Raw genomic sequence first — 11,545 nt, 5'->3', positions numbered from 1 at the left:
CTCTCTACCCCGTCTATTAATAAAAAGGGAGAACCCAGGATAAATGGCCAGTGACTACAGGTAGCAGTAGAGGTGTCCATTCTGAATGGGATCCTCCAGAACCCTGGGACCCAATATAAAGGGCTGGGAATGGGAAGTTTTTACTTTGTTGCACGCTGTCAGATACAAAGCTGGCATGAGAAAGAAAGACCACATTCTATACAACATGTTATAGTGCTCACCAGGCGCTGGATGACATATTTACTGCTTTCATTCATTCATATTATGTAAATGCTTTACTCTGGTAGTATAAATTACTAATTCTGTTTGCACTTTAAGTAACAGAAGCAACTAAATTCATCAGAAAATGTGTCAGGCAGATGAAAACAATAATAACTGCGGGAGCAGGTGGGATTGGGATTTAAAAAAAAAATAAAAATAAAAAAATTCCCGCAAACACCTCTACCTACAAGTTCCTAATAAACTGGCAGCTCATGTATGTTGACTAAATAAAACTAAATAAATTATTTATATATAAAGATATAGCTTTTTTGCATTGATGATGGTGTTTTCATGCTGTTCTTTCTCTTCCAAAGCAGCTTTAGTGACAAAAGCTTCTCTAACCTGAGTGTGTGCTGTGATTATATCCGTGTACAGAGATCTAGCTGGACATTTCTGCTGTTCTAATCCTGATCTGATCTCGCTGTGGAAAGACTTCGCAGAGTGTGATAAGCTGGATGTTTGATTTGCACTGATGCTCATTATAGGGTTTTACTGCGAGGTGGAACAAAGACGGCAAAATTCAGGATCCGTCTGATTATCAAACTCGATAGACTGGCACAGGTACGACGTACACCTCTTTTTAACTGCATATACCCTTGAGAGAGAGAAATCTCTCCATACTGGGGAAAAGAGTTACATTTTGTGGTTCGTGCAAAAATGAAATATTTATAACAGGAACTTTTTTTGTTCTAATCTTAGCTCATTCTTTTTATATTCACAACCCTATATAATAAACTGAGCTCAAAAACATGTATACAGTATATACATATAAAGATCGTATGTTTATGGAAAACTAAATTATTAAAAATAATATGGGAAAAAATTAGTTTTTTCTTCATGCTATTGACAAGCATGGTTAAATACATGGAAAAATTTTCTGTACAATTTTAAATGTAAAACTTTTGAAAATAAAGTGTTGCTGTTAAGGATTAGGCTATTTATGCGAAGAAAACAAATAAAAAAATAAAAAATCTTTAGTCAGTCCTTGACGGTTGATCAGTATAAACACCTGGAGCTGGTGGGACCTGCCATGTCGGTTCAGTAAAGACGCTGAGGGCAGAGAGTCACAACGAGTAAACACACACTAAACAAACCAAACAGATTATACACACACGCGCACACACACACACACACACACACACACACACACACACACACGTACACACGTTTCTAGATAACCAGCAATTATACTTTCCATCCATCCATCATTAATTCTCTCTAACACTCTCACTTTTTCACTCCATATCTCTCACTCACACTCTAAGTCCATATCTTAATCTCTCTCACTCACTCTAACCATACTTCTCTCCCTCTTTTGGACCATATCTCAACTTCTCTCACCATATCACATCCTCTTTCACTCTTTCTGTCTGTATCTCTCTCTCTTTCTCAGAGCAGCATGGACTCCTGCATGGCAAAGGCCTCTTGTCGGTAATGAACTCCTCCGAACACCGTAGGCATCTGTTTCCTGCCAGTCACGGCTCTGTAGTGCATCATGTTGTCCGAGACGGGCACTGGTGGGAAGGTGAATTCCTGACCGGGGTGTACAGGTGAGAGCTGGGCTTTCTGAAAGCTTGATGAGCGGGGTAACCCACCTGGAGTGCGCAGGGACGCCACATCCACGTCCATCTCACCATACCAGCCTTGGCCTTGCCACTGCCTCTCATAGCGCTGATCCACGTGACGAGTAGGCTGCCTCGGGAAATGCCCGCTTTCAACAAGGCTGTCCATCTGGCCTACAAAATCGACATTTATTGGCTGGCGCCGGTGCGTGGCGTAGCTGTTATTCATCATCACTTTTTCTGGTGAGCGATTTGGGGGTGTGGAGCGCACTGTAGTACCGTATGCCCTCTCATCATATGCCGTTCCATACGCTCTGTTTTCCGGCTGCATTTTGGGTGGATAGGGCGAATAAACAGGCATCATGCCTTGTGTGTAGTGTAAAGGCTGGCGAGGGTCAGACATCAAGTGTACAGGTGGATTTTTAGGAATTCTGAAAGTTGGAGCAGTGATACCACCACTAGGGGGCCTTGTAGGGCTTCCATGTCTAACAGATGGTGCCATGTACTGATGAGGTTCTGAAACGTGCGTAAAATCCGGAATGTCTGCAACATCTCCATCGGACAATGGGACATTGTCGTACTGTGAGGCGTTGGAGCCACGGTTGGAGCCGGACACGAAACCTCGGGAGCGAGGACGATGATGCCGCGGCTGTTCACTGGCCAATGATATGGTAGGAGAAGAGGGTACTGTGCTACTGAGGATCGTGTGGCCCTCCATCATGGCCGCCAGCCTGCCCTCGGACGGTTTTACCCAGCGTGGCCCAATGTCTCTCCGTCCACTGGGACCCACATTCGAGTTTTGACTCGATGACACTTGCGGTTTTCCGCTCTCAGGGGGCGTGGCTTCTTTGGTCTCCCCCCTTTTCTCTGCCTTTTGTGGCGTTTTATCCACTGAGTCTTTTTTCTCTCCGTTTGCTGAAACGGTTGTTTCTGTGGCTGTGCTCGGAGAGGGCAGAGCCTCCATCCGCCCATTAGCGATGTGATTGGCTTTCTCTTTCGCCAATCCCTCAGGCTCTGGTGGAAGCTGGCCCAGCGGCTTTGTAGGAAACTCTTCGTCTTTACCTATACAGGAGAACATAGAAAAGCTAATCAGAGCACAGAAAATGACAAAGATCACATGTACTTCAACCTCTGAATAAATGTTCCAGCATTTTTCAACCCTGTCTCTATTCGACATGTCTGTAGTGTGTGTGAGATTACCACTGACAAGAACTTCAACACATTTTCCTGTACTGAGAAAAGAATGAAAAAACCTGTTTACTCGAATGCAGCTATAGACGACAACTGATCCACAATAAGACAAACAAGAAAGTATGTCTTTTGTATAGTATTTGTGTAGACCAATACCATATACAGTAATTTTGCTCTCCCTTAAGTTTCGCTAAAGCACCATCAGACTGTTCACTCTGAAAAATCGTCACGTTTCTAAAATGGTGAATTATAAAAATTTACACCTCAGTTTACAATTACCTTTGACTGAAGAATTTATGAACGCATCTAATAAAACATGTCTCACATAAACATTTATTGATTCCTCAACAACTGCCCATAGATTAGCATTATAAGTGAGTTTCGAATAAACAGGTTTTACATCATCTACATTAGGTTTTACATTAATCACACTACAGATGCACTATACTGACTAAAGATTAGGTTGAAAAACACTGGAGTATTTGAAGAGTTTCATTCCAAAAAGTTGTATATCCATTTTTAGAGAATTTTGTCATGAAAATTAGTACTTTACACTACGTTCTTTAAATTTATTTAATTTAATTTAAGCACAGGCATGTGCAAGGACAATATAAATGTATTCGAATATATTAATAACACACTTTTTAATTTAAAAAAAATAATCTATTTATCTATTTACTTCCATCAGAAACAACAAAATCCCATGAGATTGAATATCTACTTAATGTAATAACAAAATGAAACATTAAAAATGAATAATTAATAGTAATGGATAGCAACACCTGAATCAGCAAAATTATCTTTTATAAAAAGGTTAACATAACATTACTCCACAAAACAGTCAAAAATATTATACTAATGCTTTTAAAATACCAATAGGTTTCTGAGGAAAATAAATTAAAATTTAAAATGAATAATTTAGGATTTAAATTAAATGCTGAGGTAATGTTTATGTGTTTGCCCTTTCACTCTGCCTCTGGTGTGACCCTCTTGGCACTTTACGTTACAGCCTGCTCTTAAACGCTCTCAAAATCATCAGCCTACAGAAAATAGAACTATAACAGATAACACATTTTTGCAAAGAAACTCTTCCTCTTTCAACCATGTAAACAAACATATTCGCTTGTAATGTGATCACATACAATTTTTACACATAACTCATGAGCATTCAGCTAACTCATATAAACAAAAGTGAAGATTTGGTGTAGAATGCATTTTGGAAACCAACCTCATTTCATAATAACACACAGCTCTGCAAAACCAATACTATTAAACTAATAAATAAACAAAACGTGAAGTGTAAGCAGTCATGCAGCGGGACATCCTTCAGAGAATCAAAATAAAACGTTAGTATCCACATTCACTGTGAGGGGGGAAAAGGTCAAGCGACAGCTCTCACCACATCAAATACAAGACTTGGGAACAAACACTGATCGCAAAGTCATTAAAGATCATGTGAGGCCCAATTAAAACACAGCAGGATGTGTTGAGAAGTGCTTCTCGTGAGCATACAGGTGACACACGGCAGGTACACAATATTCATGTGTGAAGCAGAAACAGATAAAACAGACACACACATGGATGGTCGCGTTGACACTGAGGCCTGTGCTGAGAGGACTGGAGGTGATTATCACTGACCTGATTACAAAGTAGGATCCAGTTATCATTAACTAATACGACTCTTTATTCAGCTGAATAATACTTTTTATTTCTAAAAGCATTTAAACCTGAGAGAAGTGTATGTTTTGCCATGAGAAATTCTCAGAAATTCCCTCCATCAGTCATGCATGTACTGTGCACTTCTAACATACAGAGTTGTGAGATTTAAAATCTGATACTGACTCAGTTAGAGAGGCTCCTCTGCTGCGTTCAGTTTCCTCACAGAATGACTGTCACGCTTTTATCAAGCTGCTGGACAGCTACGTGCCATAGCGAAACAGATAGACAGCGAGGGAAAAGAAATATTCAGACACATTTTGTTATTTAATATACTTCCACTGCATATATCCACTTCAATATCCACTTCCATTGCATATATCCACACATACACGCAAACTTAAACTTATACTGTCTTTTGACTTTTTACTTATAAAATGTGAACAAAAAAGTATGTATCCACTAGATTAACCAAACTATATGGTCAAAAGCATGTGGACACTTGACCAGCACACCTATATGATCTTGTTGGACATCCCATTCCGAATTGTGTCCCATGGAATGTGCACTGGAAGTATATTAAATAACAAAAACAAGAGTGTCTGAATACTTATTTCCCTTCACTGTATACATTTTTTATGATCTTTGAACTATTTTTCTCAAAATTTTAATATTTTCTTGTAATATTGTAACTTTTTTCGACATGTTATTTATTTATTTATTTGATTATTATTATTATTATTATTTTATTATTATTATCATCATCCACCTCTAGTAGCGATGATTTTGGATATTACTGTTCTGGTAGTCTTTGAATAGATTTTATTTTTAGTACACGACAGATTGAGCGCCTCCCCATAGAGCTACCCATGAGACAGGCCATTATACTGTCAGGAAATGATATGTGGTATAAATAGTAAGGACACACACACACGCTTACTAATTACCTACCCTCATCTGTCCTCACCTCATCAGAGATCCTGATTCTAATAATCTTATCCTGCTCTGAAAAGGTCTGCTTTAAAAATGCTCTTTAACCACACAGTCGAGTGTTCATGAAACATTTCTGGGGTTTTCAGGGGACATAAATGTCACAGAAAAAAGAACAACACATATAGAGGCTTTGTTACTGAGAAAAGGACAGACGGTAGGATGTGTACGAGCATGAGAGTGTGTTCATTTCGGAGGGTGCAGAGGGCAAGGCGTGGGACACACAGGAGGATGACTGACAGACAGACACCGTTGCCCACCGGTTGTGTTTGATGGAGGGGGTTTTGTCCCCTTTCCCAACTGCACTATTGTTGACTGGAGCCGAGTTCAGTTCAGAGGGAGAAAACGAGAAGATCAAGAGTCAGACAGATTAGATAAGATTGAGAAGTTTAGTCAAGAAGATCAGACGAGAAGAACAAGAGTGAGAAGCATCCAAGAGAAGATCAGATGAGAAAAAAACGAGAACAAGGTGGTTCCATGAGAAGATCAGATAAGAAGAAAAATAGATAAGAAGAACAAAAGTCAGTGAGATGATTAGACAAGGGGAAAAAAGTAGATAAGACAAGAATGAGATTAGACCAGATGCCGAAAATTAAATTAGAACCCAGAAGATTAGACACAAATAATGCACTGTAGCAGTCACGTATATATATTTTGGTTTCGGTGTTTGTGCATGTGTGCGTATGTGTATGTGAAGAATATGAGACTCTCAATCACTACTACAAAATATATTAATATCGCAATAATGTCTCAACACTGAGCAGAAAGCAAATCCTGGTTTTTCTTTTTGTGTATGTGTGTGTGTGTGTGTAATGCCAATGACTGGTTATATAATGAAAAAAAACATTCAATAATATCTCATAATAGTTGTTGTAAGCTCGTGAAGCACTCTGGTCCCTACCACATGTGAGAATGTGGGCGTTACCTGGAGGAGGAAGTTCTAGTTTGGAGCGTCTGAGTTCAGACATAGAGCTCTGGAGCTGTTCGATTACATAGTCATCATCGAAAAAGAAATCCTTCGAGAGAGTGACTTGGAGGAACTCCACAAGGTCCTCCATAGAGAACTTCATCAGGGCCTCTGGACACACACACATACACACACTCTGTACTGTACTGTACTTACGGTGACCAAATGGTTGCATACAATGAATTTCGCAAACACACAGAGGTGCCATTACTTTTGTGGAGCTTGAGGATGGTGTAGGACATCGCAGACAGAACTCTCTCTCCCTCTAGAATGTAGATGTCCCATATCCTGAGGGTTAATGTGAAAGGGGTCTGTCAAACAGAATAGAAAACACACACACACACACACTCTTAAAGAAGGCCAGAGACAGAGGAAATGTGCACTCTGTGGTAGGAGGTGATTTCGTCTGTTAAAGGTCATTGTTTTATCATTGGCCTACTTCTCCATTCAATGTCCTTATTAATTATTCATAAGCAACGGGTGCTGTGGAGAAGCCCCGCCCCACAAGGTGTGGCAATAGGCGGAGCCACATTATTTAACCTTCTTAGAGGTATGCTGATAGATTGGCATGATGGTATACCGTGAAATGGAAAATAGTGTCACAAAAATTTCTTCCTAATGCAGCAGAGTCCTCTGTCTCAATCTCTTAATGTGTCTCTTTCTCTCTGTCTGTCGCTCTATCTCTCCCTACTTGTTTCCCTCACTCTGTATGTTTTTCTCTATACCCCTCGGTCTCTTTTTCTCAAATTCTCTCTCTTCCCGGCCTCTCTATTTATCTGTCTCTTTTTGTTTGTCTGGCCATCTCTCTCTGTCTCCTCCTTTTTGTCCTTATGTGTCTCTTCATTTCCCTCTTTCTGTCTTTCTGTCTCTATGTCTCTCTTCCTGTCCATTTCTATGTCTCTCTCTGTCCATCTCTCTCTCTCTCTGTGTCTCTCGGTTTCACACTCTACTTTTCTACTTCCTCCTCTCTCTCCCTCTCTCTCTGCTGTCCATCTCTATGTCTCTGTCCATGTTACTATCTCTCTCTGTCCATATCTATCTATCCCTCTGTCTTTCATTCTCAGTCTGTTTCACCAAGTCCACCAAGTTAGAGGTTTCCCTAACTGAATACCTGAATCCTCGCACCACCGCTGCAGTCTCAGGTGGCATTTAATGTCGGAAATAATTATTATACTTATTATATGTTATTATATAGTTCCAGGCCTAATGTCATGTAACACATTACCACCAGTTTCTGATTGGATTGAGAATGCAGTGTGTGAGAGTCTCTTACACGATCCAGAAAGCACTGAAAGAACCACTTCATGGTATAGAGGCTGGTGAAAACCTCCTGGCTGTCCTGTAGAGGGAAACACACACAACACACACTTATCACATAGCATACTAAAGAAGCATTTGTTTGTTATGACATTTTCTGACCTACCCTACAGTTCTCTACTCTCACACCTTCACATTTTATTCCTGTGTTTAGTTTCCATACAACAGTGTTTACTGTACAAATGGAAGAAAAAAATAACTCTGCTGCTTCAGATTTTCCTGGGGTTCATTACAATTATACAATTATAAAAATAACAACAATTGTAAGAAATTCCACCATACACTATAAATATTTTTGCTACAATAAGCAGTCACTGCCTCAGCAGTTTGTTACATGCTATTGTACATGCAAAGCTTACACTACTCACAAGAGGCTTGATAATTAGCTTAAGTGAATCAGTTATTTCTCTCTCCCTCTCTCTCTCTCTCTCACACACACACACAAGATCCCCCTGAGACTAATGAGTTCCAATTTATTATTAATGTTTCCTTTCATCACTTAACTTACCTATTAATTAATCATCCACTGACATTTAGCTTATGTTACTGAGGTGTTTTTCAGACATAACCATGAAATTATTAAAATAAGAGAAAATAATAACTCAAATAATTATGAACAAAAGTCATTCATGATTCATGATCCACAGCCGTAACTGTAGCGAGGTAGCAATCATCAATGTTCAGTGACTGACTTAACGACTGCAGATTATTTCACTGATCTGCTTTATTCTACCTTATTTACTAATCGTTTAATCTTCTCTATAATAATATCATACGTAAATAACGCTGGGATTTCAGACTTAAAATTAAAAAAGTGCTATAAAATTAAGAATTACACTTACTATTTTGAATTCTCAATTCTGATATTAATGCACTTATTCTAATACCTTATCATTTCTACATTAACAGCTAATTCACAGGGACATGTCTGGCAGATGCTCCATATTAAAAATATGTGTAATCATAGATATAGTGAACTTTTCTGTGAAGTGACATTGGAAGGAGTCTCCAGTGTCAATGCTTTGTAACAATCGGAGATAAAGCTGTAACACGAACACAAGAAAGTCTTCAGGATAGGGGGCTTTGTGCTTTGTGGTTTCTCTGTAACATCAATTATGTTTTTTTGGTTGTTTGTTTGTTTATTTTATTAACTTTAAAAGAGAGAAATTGCTGTAACATAAGTGATACCAGGAACTAACTTGTTTCGTGGACATTCCACAACATAAAATGTGGCTATTAATACATAAAAAGGTATGACATGTGCTTTAATAAATGTATAAAAAATTGTTAGTGTCTGCAAATTGCTGGTATAAGAGGAATAAAACACTTCGGGACATTTTAATTAACTCTGGGACACACCACACCACCCCGTCGATGAGTATTTTCCTCGTACTGCATGCCCTGTTGAGTTATTCCTTGCTCATATTATGAACATACTGATTAAATTATGCATGTTTTATGATCTGATATGATGCACAAACAATATTCAAACAGTTAGTGCAGCATGTAATATTCTAAAACACATGATTTATATCTATATTATGATCTCTACATGAACCTGTAAGTAGATTCTTTGACGAAATATTTCAACTATAAAATCCAGATTTAACATCAATGTGTGTGTGTGTGTGTGTGTGTGTCTTACTAGGTGTTGTTTAAGTTTAGGCATCATCTTCTTCAGGATGCGGTCATGGTGCTCTTGGAAGCGCAGCAGCTTTGGAAAACCTGGCACGAAAAATCCTGAACACACACACATACACACACACAGACACACACTTTAATGCCATTATGTCATTTAGGATCAGTTCAGCCTAAATGAAATGTGTCACTTAACCCAAATGTAGCTGAACAGTCAGGACATGGTGTGCTATTTGCTGCTTCCTTCTGTGCCAGAGCTATGAGGCTAATGTTGTTAATTATTAATAGAAGTCTGTTTGACCTGGAATATTTTCATTGCTAACTATTTGGAAGTTGTAGCTCCAGGGATACAAGGATTTTTGTGCATTTATAATGCTTTGCATTTTGTATTGCAACAACCTGGAAATAAAACTGAGATAATTAGGACTATCTGTCATACACAACATAACCCATAATATTGCACTGGGTGGAAAAATCTGTATAGTTTGCAAAACTATATTAAAAAAAAAAAAACATAGAAGTTGTGATTGCATAAGTATTCACCCCTGTTGTTGTGAAACCCCTAAATTAGTTCTGGTGCAACAAGTTGCCAGCAAAATCAATATAAATACACCTATTACTCAAAGTCCACCACAAAATATAGTAACGGTTCATTCAGGATTTTAGAACACGTCAATGAGCTTACAAGTCAATGAACAACCCCACATGAGCTTATTCTAATGTTGTGAAATCTGTCTCAAGATTTTTTTTAAAAAACTGAATGTAAGTGTTGTATAAGCTGTGTTATAGCTGTCTATAATGTGTGCATATGTGTATCCTGTATAAATTGTTTGTGTAGAGGTGTGTGTGTGTACCATGCATCGCATGTTTCTGTCCAGATAGCAGTCTGACCAGAGCCCAGAATGCGTCCTCTTCATTCATATAAATCAGGAGGAGAGCAGTGATCTGGCTCATACCTTGACAATAGCCCACCTCCTACACACACACACACACACACACACACACACACACACACACACACACACACACACACACACACAACGAACAATTGTAGGGTATTGTTATGTACAGAGAACAATTTCAATAGCAGTATTTTTAGCTTAGTACACCTCATACATCTGTTTCCTGAATTGTGCGAGATTTTAAGTTGCTCTTACGCTAATTCATGAGTCAGAAATGAACCCAAATGAGTTCTGGGACCTGCCAAGAACATGCAGCTCCAGAATTGTGCACCAGTGTGTTATATATTCTAATGCAGCAGCTTGATATTCATGAATTCGTCCTCTCACTGAATACAAACTAATGAGTTTGCTTCATTAAGGATGTGCAGCTCACCCAGCATGCCTCAAAATAAACTGATGATTTGCACTGAGAGACCCAGACACAATCAGTAGGGAATTCAAAATCCTTCCTTGAAGAGATTAAAGAACCAGATCTCTCTCTCTCGTACATGTGTGAGAAAACCTGTCAGATGTCACTGTGGCTTAATTCTGGCAACGAGCCAAAAAAGGCAAAAAAAAAAATAATAATCATGTTTTGTCCAAATATACTTTGACACCTTAATTTTAAGAAACCGTATATATAATTCAACAGAAAAACATGGAAATGTTTGTTTAGTTTTTAATCTAGCCTAGGCTTCCTGCAGAGATCATGCTGGGTAAGCAGCCAGTTTAACAAACATGGTGGTAAAACCAGTCAGTCTGTCTAAAGATGTCTAAAACCTTGTTTGCTAAGTGTGAGGAACTGTTTGCTCACACGAGGAATGGCAGGCTTTGATCAAGTTGTTGATTGCTGTGTGCTGTAGCAAAACAGACATAAGCCTAATCAATTCAGTTTGTAATCAGACACCGGCTGCCTAAACGTCGGTGATGCTGCACTCCAGCCAGGATGCTGAAAATTTACTTGTAGAAAATGTCTGAATTTCACCATGTGGAGGGTTTTCAGAGACCACCACACATATATC

The 11,545-nt window shown here is 38.8% G+C and overlaps 1 protein-coding gene across 4 annotated transcripts in view; it reads right to left on the bottom strand.

Moving 5' to 3' along the window:
- Nucleotides 1-311: 311 nt before the first annotated feature.
- Nucleotides 312-11,545, bottom strand: part of usp6nl (USP6 N-terminal like) — a 65,839-nt gene continuing 54,605 nt past the window's right edge. For 3 of the 4 annotated variants that reach the window (XM_034313024.2, XM_026922853.3, XM_034313022.2), the window contains 6 exons: nt 10,437-10,557; nt 9,590-9,684; nt 7,901-7,966; nt 6,839-6,938; nt 6,586-6,738; nt 312-2,885 (listed from right to left, as the gene is read on the bottom strand). In XM_034313024.2, the coding sequence (XP_034168915.2) occupies nt 1,651-2,885; nt 6,586-6,738; nt 6,839-6,938; nt 7,901-7,966; nt 9,590-9,684; nt 10,437-10,557 (1,770 nt within the window). In that variant the 3' untranslated portion in view covers nt 312-1,650. The remainder of the gene's footprint in view (nt 2,886-6,585; nt 6,739-6,838; nt 6,939-7,900; nt 7,967-9,589; nt 9,685-10,436; nt 10,558-11,545) is intronic. The other variant, XM_034313023.2, reaches the window with a different exon arrangement.

The sequence above is a fragment of the Pangasianodon hypophthalmus genome, chromosome 18, assembly GCF_027358585.1.
Source record: "Pangasianodon hypophthalmus isolate fPanHyp1 chromosome 18, fPanHyp1.pri, whole genome shotgun sequence".
NCBI classification, from domain to species: Eukaryota; Metazoa; Chordata; class Actinopteri; order Siluriformes; family Pangasiidae; genus Pangasianodon; species Pangasianodon hypophthalmus.
Note: the sequence above shows the minus strand (reverse complement) of the source record. Positions and strands in the feature narration are given on the sequence as shown.